The sequence below is a fragment of the Choristoneura fumiferana genome, chromosome 29 (assembly GCF_025370935.1).
Source record: "Choristoneura fumiferana chromosome 29, NRCan_CFum_1, whole genome shotgun sequence".
NCBI classification, from domain to species: domain Eukaryota; kingdom Metazoa; phylum Arthropoda; class Insecta; order Lepidoptera; family Tortricidae; genus Choristoneura; species Choristoneura fumiferana.
The window spans coordinates 10,180,167-10,199,679 of NC_133500.1; the positions used below are offsets into that span (position 1 = coordinate 10,180,167).

General features: G+C 38.7%; 1 protein-coding gene across 2 annotated transcripts in view; it reads right to left on the reverse strand.

Annotated features, from left to right (window-relative positions):
* Window positions 1–725: 725 nt before the first annotated feature.
* The window catches only part of LOC141444327 (sprouty-related, EVH1 domain-containing protein 2-like), a 35,520-nt gene continuing 16,732 nt past the window's right edge, over window positions 726–19,513 (reverse strand). For both annotated transcript variants that reach the window (XM_074109864.1, XM_074109863.1), the window contains exons 6-12: window positions 19,350–19,470; window positions 16,820–16,908; window positions 15,825–15,924; window positions 14,101–14,188; window positions 12,190–12,301; window positions 8,074–8,165; window positions 726–6,249 (exon numbers count right to left, since the gene is read on the reverse strand). In XM_074109864.1, coding sequence (XP_073965965.1) covers window positions 6,123–6,249; window positions 8,074–8,165; window positions 12,190–12,301; window positions 14,101–14,188; window positions 15,825–15,924; window positions 16,820–16,908; window positions 19,350–19,470 — 729 coding nt within the window. In that variant the 3' untranslated portion in view covers window positions 726–6,122. The remainder of the gene's footprint in view (window positions 6,250–8,073; window positions 8,166–12,189; window positions 12,302–14,100; window positions 14,189–15,824; window positions 15,925–16,819; window positions 16,909–19,349; window positions 19,471–19,513) is intronic.

The window sequence follows — 19,513 nt, forward strand, 5'->3', positions numbered from 1 at the left end:
GTCCGCTTTAGGTGAGACTTTTTCCCACGCACGACTGTAGTATGGAACCAGCTACCTGGGACAGCGGTACAACTTAGGGATCTTTAAAAAACGAGCCTCTCAGTCTCTCAAAGGGCCGGCAACGCACCTGTGTGTTGACAGGTGTCCACGGGCGGCGATGATTGCTTCCCATCAGGTCACCAGCATGCTCGTTTGCCCCCTCTTATATTTATATATAAGAAAAACACGTTCGGCCCCAGTGACACGTCTGTGACTTTTTAGTTATTACTCCTATGCCAGTGACACGTATTTGTGACTGCTGTGGGATATGCGCCATGCCTAGCGTAAGAGCTTAGTGGATCACATTCGGCTCCGCAACGTTCCGCTAAGCCCTTACGCTATGCTAGACTTCAGGAGTTACGAATTATTTTGACACGACATGCGTGTCACTGGCATGGGAGTAAGAACTAAACAGTCACAGACGTGTCACTGGCCCCGGAATGTATTATGTCTGTGACACGTATACGTGTCACTGGCATAGAAGTGACTGCTGTGGGATATGCGTAGGCATAGCGTAAGAGCTTAGTGGATCGTTGCCTGGGCCGAACGTGACCCTTTGACCGCCACGGTGAACGTTTTGATGATGTTCATAATAATTAGCCTAGCCTACATACGACTTACTGCTGGGCACAGGCCTCTTCTCAGAGTGAGAAGGCTTAGATGTTGGAATTAAATAAAAAAGCTCGTGTATTTACGATAATTTATTTCAATATTCCAATTACATTTATTTTCTTTCCAACCGCACCGGTTCAAAGTCATATTCATTAAATTACGTAACTTTGGTTTAATCAAATTTGTAATCATGCTTACGTGAAACACATAACATTGATATTTAATTTATTAGGTAGCCTTATACTTAGAAATAAAATAAAAACTATATTGAATAGTCTCTTTATATTTCTAGCTGAAAATGAAATTGTTCTTCGTAATAACTGTTAATATTTTAAAACAGTTAAAATACAATTCTTATTATAATTTAAACACTTAATACATTTACTTACGATACAATGTTACATTTAAAACTTATGCGGAATAACAATTAGTGAGCGAGCGAGATGCAGTATCGCGGGGAGTCGCCGACTGGCTTGGAAAAACGTCGTATCTATTACTTACTTTGTTCTTGCTCCTGAAATTTTCACGGAAACGATCCAACGAATACACAAACGGTTGGATCGCGTTCGCGACAAAATTTAAAATCGTCAGAGCCTCCACGATTGAGCCCTATTATCATGGAAGCCAGAGGGCTTTAAATTTTTTACACATTGTTCCTATTTGTTTGTTTGTGTGTTGTATATTTCAGCGAGCGACTGCGCCCGCTCCCCCGCAACTCGTCCCGGTATCTTACTTTTATAAATATACAAAAACATTTGGTCATTTCTTTCTAAACGGAATGAGTAAACAAATAAGTTAGAAGCATAACAAACTTTCAGACTAGAAATTCTTTATTCGTACAGAAATTATGAATGCGTGATTATATTAAGATATTAAATTTAACCTTATTATTATAATCTGTATGCCCACGAAACATCCATATACTTGACGACTTCTCTTCTTAAGAAGTATAACACATAAGTTATGGATCAACTGACCATATTTAAGACAGGTATCGACATTTACTGCTAGTTTCTTCTATCCTTGAAACAAAAATTAAATTTAAAAATGACATTATTCGAGGAAGAAGGGTGTAAGTCAGACTTAAATCTTTCTTCCTCCTATCTTGTGACTTTTAGCTGTAATTTTTGTCTCAACATAGAAAAATTACTTGATGCAGCACATCGCATTTTTGTTACGATTTGACGTACGTTTTTTTATAAACAGTAGAAACATCGCCAAAGCGTGACAGAAAGACGCGTGCTGCTAGACGCTAGAACAACTAAGGCGTCATAATACCGACGACAAAGCAACTGGCGAACTATCATGCCTGCCGCAACGAGAGTTAAAAAAAAACATCTGTTCATTACACTTGAATCTCTCCACTTATCTATAAAATACGTCACGTATTAACTGCATTTTAAGTATTGCACGGCAGAAATTGTCAATTCAAATGCTCTATTAGTGGCCGTGAAACCGCTTTCTGATATCATACTCAAGTAACATTATGAGATAGTCTCTACGGAGCATTATATAATTAAACCGTGCTGAGAAGAGTGGATCTGACAGATCGCACCAATTTTCATTGATCGATACGACTTACATTATTCTTCCACGAATACGAAATATTCCTTATACTTACGACAACATGTATATGAAATGGCAGATCTTTAAATCCTATTCACATCGCGGTTCTATAGTGACAGACGTTTTCATTTTATAAATTCTTAATTTAACACTAACAATTTGTTGTTTAAAGTGACATTACTCGCTGATTCGCTGTCAGCGCTAAAATACTTCATAATATAGCTGAAGTTTACTTGAATTGCAAGAAAAATGTATTGCGTTCATATCATTTGTACATCGCATTTGTATTTACAAATACGGTAAAATTATTTACGCGATACATAATTAGTTTTAAGTCAATGCTGGAGAATAACGTATTAACTCAACTTAGTCTGGTTTAATTTTGAATGTTAAAATAAAAACTACGAACAAACTAAATAATCGAAGATTACTTTTCTGTATGTATGACGAGTGAACAAGTATACTATACTAAATCGTCAGATATCTAACCAATATCCTATACTATAATGGCAAAATATTAATGACGGTCAAAAGATTTGAGACGGATCGAAATTACTATTGAATTCAAAAGATGAAAATTACCGAAACGGTAACCTATACCCGTAATAAAAAGTAATTGCAAGAGCATTGACGAAAAACATGATAAACAAATCTAAAGCGATTTCAGTTAAAAAGCTAAAAGTGAAAAAATCTACATATCCCATAAATAAATTTACATTTTGATTTAAAAAAAAAAACACCCGAATCAATCATCCTTTTGATAGCTTCGATCCTCAAACAGAAATACAAGTTAACGTTATAATACTCCCTTTTTTCCTTAGGGGTTAAAAGCGAGCAAACGTGCATTCGTTTAGTAAATAAAAAGAGGTAAAAGGGGTGTATTCCAATGTTAAGAGGTCACTCCCTTTTGTGGCATGAAGAAAATGTTTAACTTGTCTTTAGATAAAACATACAGTTTGTTTAGCTCCTTTGATGAATCCTGACATGCTAAAAAATATTTTTCACTTACAAGTACCATTTAATACGTTTTTGTACGATAGAATTCGTGCATTAGTTTTTAAGGAGTTTAACAATTAACATTTTATAACATTATAGAGTTCCAGACGAAGCAATGATGATTATGTTACGTATACAGTTAAAAACAAAACTGACCATACATTCTGGCACCATTTAGTGTGACAGTCCGAACACCATTTGAACATTAAAGATATGTCAAATTTTGTAATCTGCTAAATTTCCCATTAAAAGAGAACTTACAATTTTGACACAATTAAAAGTACTCGCATCATGTGACCCCCCCTGGCTTGAAAAATATTTGGCGACCCCCTGCCTACCTCCACTTACAGTTATTTGTATTATCCGACGTTGATAATACAAACATTGAATAATCATACACAATAACCGTGAGAGGAGGAGCATCCGCGACCCCCGGGGGATCGCGACCCATAGTTTGAAAAACACTGATGTAAACAAAAAACGATAAAGACGACACGACGAAGACGAGAATAACAATGGTTAACTAAAATATCAACCACAGACATGGAAGACTTAACTATACAAGATTTAAGAGAAACAACTGCAATCTAACAAGTAACCACATAGTTATCGGGTGTGGCCTGTAATACGAGAAATAATTAAAACATAGACCATACTCGTCAAAATGAACAACATTAGTTCAGCGACTTTTAAAAATAATCAGTTTTTTTAATTTTTATTCCACTAAAGTTTATTCGAGGAAGCACTGCAAAGCAAAATGGTTGATGTTTGTAGCGTGACAGGCGATGTCAGTTGTGTTTTAGGATGGCGTACATTGATTGCAGTATTTAATTTGTATGAAAAAAGGAAAATCTAAAGACTCCATTATTTTTAAAAGTCGCTAAACTAATGTTGTTAAGTTTGACGAGTACGGTCTATGTTTTATTTATTTGTTCGTATTACAGGCCACACCCGGTATAAACATATGACAGTCTTTTATACCGGGTAGGCCCTGTAACAAGAGCAAAAAATTAAAACACAGGTTCTGATACTCAAATGGAACTTCTTTAGTTCCAGCAACTCTCAAAAATTAAGTAATTTTATCATTATGTTTCTTCCAAACAAATTAAACGCTATTTACAATGTACGGCTTCCAATAGCCTAACCCCTTATTCATAAAACTTAACAAGCCTATGTTAACTAACAAATGCTTTGTCCCTTTCTAACAAATACAAATGTCGAAGTGACAGATAAGGACAAACGAATTTTAGCGGCATTTTAACTAAAATAGGTTTGATTGTCGTTTATGAATAAGGCGGTAAATCTATGGCCTAAATGACATCGCCTGTCACGTAACAAAATGACGGATTTTGCAATACGTTACTTGTCCAATTAAACTTTAAAACTATAATAAAATCATAATACAAGTTATTTTTAAAAGTTGTAGAACTAAGTTAGCTCAAGACGAAGAGTGGAAGCTGTGGTTTAATGTTTTGCTCCTGTTACAGGGCCCACCTTGTAGATTTACTTTTACTAAAACCCCTTTAAAAATGCCTTTACCTTTCACCAAACAATAACAAAACTTTGTGCCAAAAGTCAGAATAACCAGTAAAAACTTCATCCTTTTGTATTTTCAAATAAAATGGATGCAGAAAACTTTATTACTGTCGACTGAAGTCGGTTAAAAAAGACTCTCATACGCTAAAACTATATTATATTATATCGAATGGCACAATACACTTCAATAAGTATACATTTACATTAATAACCACGGCGAATACCAATCAATATTAAAATGCTTAATAATTTAACATTTTATAGAGTTGCAACATTCATTTAAATATGACAACACATTTTATTCAACCATTGGGTGACACTCTTTCCCGGCCCGGATAATACCGACATGGAAATACCAACCGTTTTTCGTGTACACGCCCATAGAAGCTCCTGTCACTTTCTATGGGTGTGTACACAAAAAAACAGGGCCGGTATTTCCATGTCGGTGTTATCCGGGGCCGGGTCGGGGTCTCACCCACAACCATTGACAGTTGAAAAAAATTATGCGCCGTTTAAAACTGACATACATAACAATCTGTAACACATCATTAAATTATCCATGTGCATCTAAGAAACAACAAATTTTATTTTCGAAACACATTCATACATTAAAAGACACATTTAATGATTTGAATAATATGATCGTATCAAAAACTCGAACTTGCCATTCTATGTTACTCAGTTAGTAATAATTACAGGTTTGCTCATCGGTTTGATCGCGTCTCGACTATTATTATTACTAAATTCTGTGTTGCATTCCTTTCCATTTCATTGTACAATCAAATGCAATTATTAAATACTGACACTTTAGCCTTCACGTTCCACTGTCATCACTGTCTAAAGTTCTTGCAAGTTTCTTTAAGAAAAAACTCCAGTGTTCTTTCAATTTCAGGCTTCTGGATGCGATAAAGTGCCTTCATTCATTTTTTAACGCAAGAGTAGTAAAACCACTTGAATACCTCACTTCCGTCATATAGCTGTCGTACGTTGTTTCACACAAATAGTGAGTGCAAAGCAGTCTGTCCCGCGCACTTCATTGACTGTGACACTAGTCAGCGGCCGAGTTACAAGTTTCCTACAAAGTCTGTAGCTAATCTACACCGTGTGTCACACTTAACTGACGTGACCCACGTTTTAGTGTCACGAACTCATCCCGAGTCCATCGCGTTCACTAGTTGTTATAAGTCACAGCGAAACTGAACTGGGTCGCACACGCAAACAATCACGAGCGTGCTATTAATGAAGTGAGTGCTTCGCCAGTGGCCACATTCTGTCCCGCTCACTAAGTATTGTGAGCGCTGTACTAGTGGGCACGTGCTGGTTCTGCCCGGCTCACTAGGTGTGGGTGTCGGTGTGGGGCGTGGAGTCCGGTGCTAGTGTGCGGGGGCGTGGTGTCCGCCGGCGCGGTGGGCGGCGCGCGCGGCGCGGTGCGCGCAGCGGAGAGGCACGTAGCAACAGAGACACGGCACCAGCAGACTGAGGAGTGTTATGCCCACCCACCTACAACAATAACCGTGTTAGTAAAACTATTACATATTGTACTAGTGTCTGCCCACGGCTTCGCACGCGTGAAAAATTAGATCAGCAGTTGAATTGAAATTCCGGGATTTCAATTAATTCCCAAAACTTATATCGGATGGCAAGCGCGGAATGTTGTTGATACCCTGGAAGACTGGCCGTGCGCTGGTGTGGGACGCTACCTGTACAGATACCCTGGCGGCGTCCTACCTACCAGCAACTACCAAATGTGCGGGGGCGGCGGCAGACGCCCGGGAACGCCTCAAGGTCACGAAATATAGCTGTCTCGGCGCCCAACATCATTTCTTTGCTCTCGGCGTCGAGACTCTAGGTCTTTGGGGTAAGGGTGCGCTGGAGCTACACGGAGCTCAGCAATAGGTTAAGGGAGGCAACAGGCAACCCTCGCGCCGGCAGCTTTCTCGCGCAAAGAATCTCAATCGCAGTTCAACGCGGGAATGCTGCCTGCGTGATGGGCACCATGACAAGAGGCCCACCTCTCTTTTTTAATTAAAGTTTTAAATTTAATAGTAGTTTTAGTCCTATGGATATTCTGTATTTTCTTTATATCGTGGTCTTTATTGACTTAGAAATGAAATGAAAGATTTTTTCATTTACCAACATACAAAAATATATACGTAATTATTACAACACAGTTACTTAGCACTAAAGACTGGTTCACACGTATTAAGTTATCAAGTTAAAAGTGCTAAGTGTTAAAAGTGGCTCCGAAGCGGTAACGTTATGTGTGCTCTGCCTACCCCATTTGGGAATACAGGCATGATTTGTGTGTGTGTGTAAGTAATCAAGTAGTAGTAGTTAGCCCGAGATGGACGAATAACAGCCTTCTGACCACTTCGACATTTAAAAAAAAGATTTTGTTCTCTCTTCTTCAAACACAAGAACTTACGAACGCGGCCGCACCGCTAAGCTTATACACTAACTAATTCCAAACGTGTCAAGTGATAATTCACGCCCATCCACTTAAACAAAAAATAGGAAAAAATCTAATTTAATTGTTTACACTTTTCAAGTAGCTTAAATTTAAGTTAAAATTTAGTTAACTACTTGATAGCTTAATACGTGTGAACCAGCCTTAAACCCAACTGAGCCAATTTTCACGACTCTAAACACAGCTGTTAAGATTTCGAGATTTTATATCGATCAGTGGGAATATTGGGATAAAAAGTAGCCTTTGTGTTATTCCAAATAGCCAGCTACACACTCAATTCCACCCAAATATGTAGGTAGGAAAAAAAAAACGATTATTTCACTGAACTACAAAAATCTTTCCCTTAGATATTTTGACGAATCTAATTATCGTTCCCCGTTCCCGTTCGGGGAGTAAAGTTCTCGAGTGGCGACCGCGAACCGGAAGACGAAGCGTTGGCAGGCCTCCCACCAGGTGGACTGACCACATCGTGAGAGTTGCGGGAAACTGATGCAAGTGGCGAGTTGTCGTGCATTGTGGCGTTCTAAGGGGGAGGTCTTAGGAGAGGCTGATGATGATGAATTATCGTTCTTAAATCTAATTATATAATGAATTGCAGGTGGCAGGACCTTGTGCAAGGTCCGCCCGGATTGCTACCACCATCTTGCTCGCTAATCCTGCCGTGAAGCAGCAGTGCTTGCGTGGAGAGTAAGACAGACGGTGAAATTACTGACACTTGAGGTATCCCATCTACCCCTGGTGTTGCAGATGTTTATGGGGCGGTGATGATCTCTTACCATCACGAGACCCACTTGCTCGTTTGCCATCCAGTCGAATAAAAAAAAAGGTTATGTGTGTGTGTGTCAGTCAGCACTGACCGCTTGGCGCAGGCGTCGTCGGGCGCGGCGCAGGCGCACGGGTGCACGGCGAAGTCTCCCTCCGCGTCCGACATGCAGTGGTACAGCATACACTGACAGACAGACATGTTTATTAAGGCTACTTATCTGCAGTGCCGGTTTAAAGGGGACGGAGGGGACTGGGGCGTTTCCATCAGAGATGAGCGAGGAATATTTAAATAATAATACCTCTAAATATCATGGGACACTTGACACCAAATTGACCTAGTCCCAAACTAAGGAAAGCTTGTACTGTGGACACTAGGCAGCGGATAAACATACTTAAATACATATTAAACATCCAAGATCCGAGAGCAAACATACGTATTGTTCAAACAAATATTTGCCCCGGCCGGGAATCGAACCCGGGACCTCAAGCTTCGTAGTCAGGTTCTCTAACCACTTGGCTATCTGTGACTGTGTCTAGTAAAAGGGACCACTTTGACGATTCTAGTTTCCGAGTTATATGCATTTTTACAAAATTTGCCAAAAATATGTAAAATGGATTTTTGTTACTAATCGGTTATTAATACCTTAAATATCATTTTGTGTAAAATAATACCTGTATAATTACAATATTTCAATATCCTAATAGGTCACGAAGTTTAGTACCAAGGGTACCACTTTGAGGTAATATTTTACAGGCGAAATATTTTGATTTATTTCGATCGCTGTTATGCAGGGAAGCGAAATAATAAGTTGAGGGTAGGAAAAGGGGGGCGGGGGGCGAAGATTGGGCAGTGAGCGTGGCGCGATCTATCAACGCACAGCCCAAACCACTGGACGGATCGGGCTGAAATTTGGCATGCAGGTAGATGTTATGACGTAGGCATCCGCTAAGAAAGGATTTTTCGAAATTCCCACGGGATAGGGAATAAATGGGATTTATATTTTCACTTTGAAATGGCCCTATTTCCGTAACTATAATTATTAGAAACTTCAAATTTGGCATGCAAGTAGGTAATAGGTCTTAACAGCTAAAACACTTTTCAGGATTTTACGAAATTCCCACGGGATAGTGAATAAATGGGATTTGTATTTTCACTTTTAATTAATGACCCTATTTCCGTAACTATAATTATTACGGACTTCAAATTTGGCGAAAAAGTAGGTAATACTAACAGCTAAAAACAATTTTCAGGATTTATCAAAATTCCCACGGGATAGGAAATAAAATTCGTGTCTATGTTTCCCCTGAGGCTCAAAATGTGTTGTGTCCAGAACCTATAAAAATCGAAATGCCGCTCATAAATACTGAATCAGCCACCCCGTCGACGTCGGCGCTCACAGTAGTGGAAAGCCAAAAACGAAAAACACCCAAATGCGGCTACTGTGGTCAAATGGGCCACAGAAATCAAAAAAGGAATAATGTATATTTTTGTAAAAAAAGGGAACTTGATGAGCGCCTTGAATCCAGTTAACTGTATTTACCAAGTTAAAAAATGTGATTTATTTTGATTATAGTAAATACTTTAATTTGACAAGTTGTTGTGTGTGATTTTTTTATTTTTGTAAACAAGTAAAGTTTAGTGACAAAGTGGTACCTGACTTAGTATATTAATTATTTTTTCCTTAGAAATGTATAAAATGTAGAAGAAACTTACTTTAATGTTGAAAAATATTTACTTTACTATTTAACATAGTGACAACACGTTATTTTTTATTATAAAAACATGTTAAATAGTAGTTATTTTACTTGTGACACTAAACTTTACTAAGCCCCCCAAGTGGTACCCTAATTATTCTTCCATAGGAAAATGATCGTCAAACCACTAAACTTAAAACACGATAATTTCTCTAAATATTGCATTAAGTATCGTTAATTATGTTTGGATCTCTGTGCTAAAGTATATTTTGGCTGATTTTGTGATATAACTTAAAAAAATTATATTATTTAGTTGATTTTTGTTTATGAGACTGATTAGAACTGATTTATAGAAATGTTAGTATTTTCGATTAAAAACATAGAAAATACTGGTCTTTTTTTATTTTTTCCCTTCTATTATTGCCTAAAATATATTACCATAATTAATAATTCATTGTTTAAAAGGTATTTTCTTAAGATTATGAGTAATTAAGATACTTGATTTTTTTCCCACTCCTGCAAGTTCTTCTTTGACTACCTTCCAAATCATTATAGTTATTGAGACCATTGATGCCTGAATTTAATCTTTGATAATACTAGATTAGCTTGGTACCAATCATTCCATAACTTCCTAGTAGAAGTGTATTTTTCACGAGCATTAACTTTAAAATCAATTTTCTCGACTCGTACATTTTGCCTACTGCATGTTTAAAAATTTATAAAAAAATAATTATTGCACCTAGGAAAACGATTCTTTTTTAATGAATAGCTCATTTTACCTAGTTTTAGGAGATATTAATAACTCCATACCGGTAAAGTGGTCCCTTTTCCCAGACACAGTCACATCTGGTCGTCAAAATATGTTTGTCATGAACCAATAGAAACGCTTAATTTACCTATCTTCGCACAGCACCGCTCTGGTGGAAACAGCTGAGCGGAGCGAGACGAGGTAAATGAAGCGTTACTATTGGTTCATGATAACAAAAAATTGAACCGACTACAAAAAACCATGAAAATAATTTTCTACCAGTCTGAAGTCGGTCGGTGCCTCAGCAAGAGTGAGAGCAGGAGTGGGCCTATAGTCATCTACCTCACCTACGCACTTTATATTGGGTTTCAATCACTCCTGCTGGCTCGTGCTGAGGCACCGACCGACTTCAGACTGGTAGAAAATTATTTTCATGGTTTTTTGTAGTCGGTTTAATTTTTTGTTATATATTTTTTTCACCCTTTTTAGTGAAAACAATCTAAGATACAATAGTTTAATATCAACTGCTCGTCACCTTTTACGAATGATTGCTTTTCCCGATGCAGAGACGTTCATTATTGAGGAGTCCTGCCTGGTGATTCACCACCCGTTTTACCATATGCATTACGAGGGGCATAAATTGCTTAGCAACTGTGTCAAAGTAATTAAGATTCAACCCGTGGAATACAGGTTATTTAGGTTTGGTCAACTGTGGTTTTCATCATCAGTTCCACTTCACCAAATGATGATTTTCTAGAGGAAATGCACGAGTTACTACTAAATATATCCAATTTACCATAGGTGTCCCTACAACATCGATTTCCTTAGGATCCAAACATCAGATCCTAATTTGCTTGCTTATGGGCAAAGGTAATTAAGATATTCCTAGACGAACGCAAAAACAATTTTTCAAATCGGTTCATAAATGACGGAGCTCTGAGGTAACAAACATAAAAAAAATACAACAAAATTTATAACCTCCTCCTTTTTTCAAGTCGGTTAAAAAACACATCCCTCGCACATCTCTGGTTTCAACGCAGCCTGTTCTATAATCGGACACTAAAGCCGACTTTAGAATTGCAAGAAAAATCGTGCAAGTTGCATTACATTGCTCGGCCGTAAAGCCAACGAGTTTGTAGTGGTCAATCGAGCGCCGCAATGTAATGCAACTTGCACGATTTTTCTTGCAAGTCTAAACTCGGCTTAAGAGCCAATCCATTTTATTCTATTTTTTTTAGTAGTCTAGTAGCGAGTAGCACCCCCCACCACGCATCCGTGCTCACTCGGCCGCCGGCTAAACAAGTCCGAACCTGTCGATTTAGTCGAGTTCATTAGTTGACGTGAAAATGTCGTTTCGCTGGAGCGAGGAAAAACCACTGACTTGTGAGCTTGCAGGTGGTAGGACCTTGTGCAAGGTCCGCCCGGATTGCTACCACCATCTTGCTCGCTAATCCTGCCGTGAAGCAGCAGTGCTTGCACTGTTGTGTTTCGGCGTGGAGAGTAAGACAGCCGGTGAAATTACTGGCACGTGAGGTATCCCATCTTAGGCCTCTAGGTTGGCAACGCGTCTGCAATACCCCTGGTGTTGCAGATGTTTATGGGCGGTGGTGATCTCTTACCATCAGGAGACCCATTTGCTCGTTTGCCAAAGCTTTACTCGACTGTAATGCGAACGATTTTTAGGCAGTAGCGAATAGTTTAGCTACTAAATTACTCGCCACTAGACTAAAATACTAGCCTAGTCCGAACAAGGCTTAAGGGTTACCTGCGCGCATTTGATGCAGGAGACAGCGTCGACGCACGCGCGGCACGCGTCAGGCGCGAACTCGCACGCGCCGGGACGGTTCGCGCTCTCCAAATACCACTCGTGACAATGCCTGACACATACCAAGTTAAATTAACATCACATACAATTAGGGCAATAATTATTATTCATTATTATTATTTACTAGCGTTTACACGCACGCGCACGCGTAAATCATTAGATACAGCAGTTGAATTGAAATTCCGGGATTTTATTTACGCATTCACTGCCGCCTGACTTGACTTGACTGACCACAGGTGCCACCGACGCACATGGGCGTTCAAAATGTATGAATAATTATGACAGCGGCACTGGGGGAAAGTGCCAAAAACGTATATATGCGTCGGTGGCAGTGAATGCGTTAAATTCTCGTGGGAATTCCCTAAAATTACATCGTGGTTTTTATTGACGTTAAATCAAATCACCCGTGCCAAATTTCATGGCTTTAAGCCCAGCGGTTATTAGTTCGAGATTTTATCCCTATACCGTGGGAACATCGGGATTAAAGTAGCCTGTGTGTTATTCCAGACGTCCAGCTACCTATGTACCAAATTTCATGACTCTAAGCCCAGCGGTTGTTATTTAGAGATTTTATCCCTATCCCGTGGGAATATCGGGATAAAAAGAATCCTATGTTTTAATCCAGGTTATAAACTAACTTTTTGCCAAATTTCATCCAAATCTGTCCAGCCGTTTTAACGTGAAGAAGTAACAAACATACTCACTCACTCACAAACTTTCACTTTTATAATATTAGTAGGAAGGATTAGAATAATTTTGTGAATGTTTTGCAATACCTGAAATTAATTATGACAAATATGCGTACAGGCGAATGAATGTCTGTGTTTTGAGACAGTTTTGTCTTTTGGAACCTTTGTCCTCCCTTTTTCCGAACAAAACGGGACTACGCAACACTGTGGCATGCTCGATATTTTTGTGGTACGGTTTTAAGGTATTACTCATAAATAAGATTTCAATGTAAATTTTGTTTTCACACCCGTAATAACAAACTAAACACCATACTTCAGTCAGGCAGGGCCTTTGTCTACAGTGGCGCCAACTGGTGAGCTCGAAAACGGTAGCCCTCACATTTAAACGGAACCCTTATAGTTTCACCATGTCTGTCTGTCTCTCCGTCCGCGGCTTTGCTCCCAAACTATCAATGCTGGAAAGCTGTAATTTTGCACGGATATAATGTAGCAACTACGCAGACAAAATGGTAAGATAAACAAATGTATTTTTTTTTAGGGTAACACTCCTGTAGACGTAAAGCGGGAATGATTTTTTTCCAACTAACCCTATAGTGTGGGGTATCGTTGGATAGGTCTTTTAAAACCGTTAGGGGTTACCAAGACGAATTTTCGATTCAGTAATCTGTTTGCGAAATATTCAACTTTAAAGTGCAAATTGTAACACAGGGACTCCCTAACACAGGATCCAGAGTCGTAGACTCTTGTTTATAAGCTTTTTATGCAATAAATTATTTTCATTTTTTTTCCATTAAAGTCGAGCGTCGTTCTCCCCCCCCCCCCCTTACATCTTATTTACATAGCAGCGTGAGGTATAAAATATACCGAAACTTGGAAGATCAGTACACAATACGAAATCCATAGAAAAATATAACTTGATTTTTTCATAATAGAACCCTATCTTGGGCGTGTCCGACACGCTCTTGGCCGTTTTTTTTTAACCGACTCCAATTGATGAATTGATGACATTTTAGATTATCTTTAGACGTCCTGAACTTTTACTAGATAAACTAGAAACTAACAGAATCTTCAACCATGTACAAAAATGTGCCCATGAAAAAAAAATGCTCTAGCTTGTAACGTCCCTTTTATGACCCTAGTCTTCTTGTACCAGTGTACACACCTGCATTTTAATCTTGCTTGGAAGGTTTCCGTTGGTTTTTTGTCGGGAAGCGGCGGCGGCCCACTATAGCTGCATTTCTTTATTGACCCTGAAAATAAAATAGATATAGAAATTATTTATTCGTGACAATATAGCCTAGCATAACAAAAAGATATAATTTTTTTTTAAAAAGTTGTTTGTCTCGAAATGGTCTCAAATCATCAAAAATTGCCGGTCTTACGAACGGAGCTGTTCCTTCTTTTGGAGTTTGATTTTGATAAGCGTAAGCGATTTCCCGAAGTAGGCGATATGTCGCACGGATCATGAAAATTGGAAGGTCACAAAATATAACATAAATTGTAAATTTCTACTTAAGTTAAGCACAGTTGCAATTATTTCACGTTAGGCACATTATAATGTATTATCTTAGTCAGCAAACTTCGATTCGGCTTTGTCACAGTTCAAAATTGCACTGACGATGTGGCTTATTTAGATCATAGCACTATACTTAAATTCAATTGAATTATTTATACTATTGTAATTTATACCTTTTTATTATTTTCACTTTACTTAATGTCCGTATAATTTCATAATATCTATTTGCACTGTTAAGCTTCGATAAATTATTTTTAATTTAATTTTCTACTAGCGCTTTAAGCCTGCGATACAGAGTTTTCTAGTAACTCTAGTGCAGGATAATGTGTTACATAGAATTTTGTAAAACATTGTATTTATTGTTATTTTGTACTGCAAATTATTGAATAAAATATCTTATCTTATCTTATCTTATATATTTTATCCTGAAAAATCCCACAGCCAGCGACAAACGAATGTTTCTCATCATCATCATCTCAGCCGCAGGACGTCCACTGTTGGACATAGGCCTCCCCCGTAGACCTCCAGTTGCTTTGGTTGGAAGCGGCCTGCATCTCGTTGATGGACGTCCTACAGCGCTAGCCGATCCGCGGCGTCCATTCGAGAACTTTTCGGGCCCGACTGCCATTTGTTTTCCCCTAATTCACTTGGCTATGTCTGTGACCCTGACCCTCGTTAGTAAAGATTAATTAATAAGGTAAACGTACGTTACTGCCCCAATAGTTGCCATCTTTAATATGTCATACGCTGGGTGAGTGTAAGAGTGGCACAAATAAAAATATTAAATTAACTACTAATGAACTGTTACAATACAATAATTATAGCTCATTATTGTTTTTATATTTTGACTTGTGCCTTCTTGCACTCACCTTAGCAATAGAGGTGTTACCGAAAATACAAACTGAGACATGGATGCACAGAAAAACCAGAAAAAGAGACCAGCGCTGGGAATCGAACCCACGTCCTCAGCATTCCGTGCTGCGTGCCATACCCCCTACACTATCACTGGACAGGAGTAGACACAATACAAAAAGACTCCAAATAACGAATCACAATCGGACGTTTACCTTAGTTATAAGGCCAATCTTATGAATGTGAAAGTTTGTGAAGATGTTTTGATGTTTGGAGGTTTGGATGTTTGTTACTCAATCACGTCTAAACCGCTGAACCGAATTAGATGAAATTCGGTACACAGATAGTTTGAGTCCCAGGGAAGGACATAGGATAGTTTTTATCCCGGAAAATTGCATATTTCCCGCGGGATAGCGACAAGCGGATTCTAAGCGAATCGAGTGGTGAATTAGTCTCGGGCAACAGCTAGTAACTAATAACAGGAACATCGATTTTTCAAAACTAATGGTTATTCTTACCAGAATCTCGTTTCAGTAAGGGCGGTTTGGTGTTGGGTGAAGACTTTTCTGAACTAATCATGCCGCCCGGGCCTACTTGCGGGTACGTGTATTCATGTACCTGCAATAAAATGGGAGTAATTTTATTGGGTGTAACTGGACTTGTTAATGTTATATCCTCCTAAGTCCCCGCGTACTTTATAAAGGACCAATTAACACTAAGAATAACGGCCGAATGTACTTTATAAAGTACAGATTACCCTCGTAAACATTTCTTGTGTAACAGAGTGATCAAGACATGGAACAAACTACCAGAACATGTAGTCTCAGCACTGAATGTGAACCAATTTAAGAACCGGCTCGACCAACACATTAACCATACAAAGAATACTTAACCAAGGAACAGCTAGATACAGGCACCTATCAGTTGCTTGCAACTGCCTGCCTGATAATTTATATAATAATAATAATAATAAGATTGTTAATAGAAAAAAAAAAACTAAGGATTTTGAAATAATATCCAAAATAACAAAAGCAGGTCAGCCACGTCTAGGTCTTAAGCTCTAAGTTTGTTAAAAAAAATCAGGAGGCTATACTTGGTTTGGATAGGTATTTAACTAAATGCAAACAAAACAACCACCATGTAATTAAACCATCTAAACATTTACATTTCTGTATTGAAGTAGGTACACTAGCCTAGTTAGTATTACAATGATAGATAAGTAAATTTTTTTAAATCCTTGAATGTACCAAATCTAGCAGTTGAAGTTTGTTTACATTTAGTTAAATACCTATCCATACCAAGTACTTATAATATAGGCTATTTTACATGAATAGTTATGTTGAAAAAAAGTGTACCTTTTCTTTAAAAATGTATTTAATTTTTTCATACAAATTTTATGAGTCAGTTTTGTAATGCCCGCCCATACTGTGTATGAAAAAAAACTGACGTTTTTATTTGGGTCATTTTTTTAAACTATTGGAACCAACTCGCGCTTGACCGGAAAATTACTTACGGCTGACAGGTGAACGTACGGACAGCGCTCGGGGTCGGATTCGTCGGCCATCTTGTCTTCATACTGAATCTCGTACGATTTCAAATTGTCTGAAAGTAGAGTTAAATAAAATTAAAACTTACAAAAACGTAAAAAAAAAATATTTTTTACTTTCACCTTTGAACACTTTTTTACTTTGAAATTTTATCTAAATTTATTTATTTATTATTAAGTAAAACAAAAATTTACTCAATATTATAGACGTATGCGAATTGCATGATATGTTTTGTATAACTTGCGTGATGAGTGATAGATATCTGCGGTGTGCAATGAGTAGTGGTTTCACGTCATGTATATCTCATGTGTGATAAGTGCATGATTCATATCATATGACATCTCATATGATATGAATACATCATCATCATGATGGATATCATATGAGTAATGCGTCTTGAATGTCTCATGTGTAGCGTATGGTGGATATCTTATGAGTAATGTGTGGTGGATATAGATGCGAAGCCGGTTACTAACGATTTTAACCAAGTGGTTTAAAATGCTTTTTTGTTTATTAACGGTTATTTAACCGCGTTTTATGCTTATTACGGTTAAATACCACCGCTAGATGCCGCTAGCGGCTTGAAATGTGTATCGCGAGTTGCGCGATGATGCCAGCTTCAACTTGCGGCAAAGGGGCGGGCGGCGGGGGACGAAGTGGCGCGTGCCCAGCCGAGACACTGCTGGCGATCGCGGCCAGTACAGCGAGAAGGAGCGAGTAAGGCAGCCACAGACTACTCAGAGAACTAACGTTCAGACAACTTCCATAGAAAGAAAACCGCCAAATGTATCTCGATTATAGATTTTGACAGTTACTTTTTTTTAATTCTTGTGAAATTCTTGGGGCTGTGACATCGTCTGTTATGCCAAAAAAGATTTGTGGCGTGAAGAAGTAACAAACATACTCACTCACTCACTCACAAACTTTCGCATTTATAATATTAGTAGGAAGTAGGATAAAATCTAAAATGAAATCTTTATCATTCGGATACCGATTTTTCACTTCACCTAGGAGTTGACTACACAAAAAACATATTACCCTTTTTCATTGTCGCAGTCGGATAATTAACCGTTAATAACTGCATTTTATCGGTAGCTAACCATAAGTTTGGTTAATTATCGGTAGCTAACGGGTTTATTACAACTATAGTGGTTTACAACTATAGTCTCATGAGTAATGTGTACTGAATGTTTCATGAGGAATGCGTAGAGAACATCTCTTTGTATCGTGTGGTGGACGTCTCATGTGTGTGTGGTTCATGTCTGATGTGTATTGTGTGGACGATTTCTGATGTGGTCTACGAGGTCAATGTTTTATGTGTGATGTGTGATAAAAAGTAACGAGTCTAATCAAAGTCAAAGTCAAAATATCTTTATTAAATTTAGGCTATACGAGTAACAAGCACTTGTGAATGTCAAAAAAATCTACCACCGGTTTTCGAAAAATCTCTCAGAGACATTTGTGGTGGATGTCTCCTGAGTAATGCGTACTGAATGTGTCATGTATAACGTATGGAGGATGTTTGATGTGTACTGTGTGGTGGATGTCGCATATGCAATGTACGGAGGATGCTCATGTGTAATAGTGGTTGGTGTCTCAAGTAGAGATTCCACGAATATTCGGACACTATTCGGTATTCGAATACCGAATACCAAATCATGAAAAAAAGACACGTCATATTACTCAAGATTATAATCTATTATTACCAAATTACAATAATTTAATAAGTAAAATTGATCAGTGGTAAAATTTGATGGATAAAAACAAGCTTTTCAGCATTTGTTGATAGCAAACGATTACGCTTTTCGTCGTAAATGATACCAGCTTCAGAAAATAACCTCTCACTATACACGCTGCTTCCAGGAGACAAAAGATAAACTTTAGCAAATTTCAAGAGGTCAGTGTTTGTTTTTCGTTTGCTGTTTGTTTGTTGGGTATTATTTATAATGATCTGACAAAGCTTGCCGGGACGTGATTTACTCGCAATTGAATGAAACAACAGACAGTCAAATACCCGCCCGCGCTCCCGTATGCATCGCAACGAGGGAGACAGGTTGCGACTCGGCTTATTCTCGTTTACGCGCTCGACAAGCATGTATTTTGAGCCGAATATTCGGTATTATTTGAAGCCGTGGTGGCCTAGTGGTTTGACCTATCGCCTCTCAAACAGAAGGTCGTGGGTTCAAACCCCGGCTCGCACCTCTGAGTTTTTCGAAATTCACATTTGAAATTTACCACGAGCTTTGCGGTGAAGGAAAACATAGTGAGGAAACCTGCACTAACCTGCGAAGCAATTCAATGGTGCGTGTGAAGTTCCCAATCCGCACTGGACCCGCGTGGGAACTATGGCCCAAGCCCTCTTGTTCTGAGAGGAGGCCCGTGCCAAGCAGTGGGACGTATATAGGCTGGGATGATGATGATGATGAATTCGGTATTAGGCCAAATCAGTATTCGAGGTATCTCTACTCAAGTGTAACATGTTAGGTGATGCGTTACCAGGGTGGTGTCGGGGCAGCGTGATGGCGGCGAGGATGGGCGTCTGCGTGAGGTCGTGGCGCGGCCGGCTGGCGGTCGAGTTCTCGGAGCTCGAGCGGGAGTCCGACGGGAGGTTCAGACACTGCGGATGGATATACGCACTTAGTAACCATACACCAGTAGCG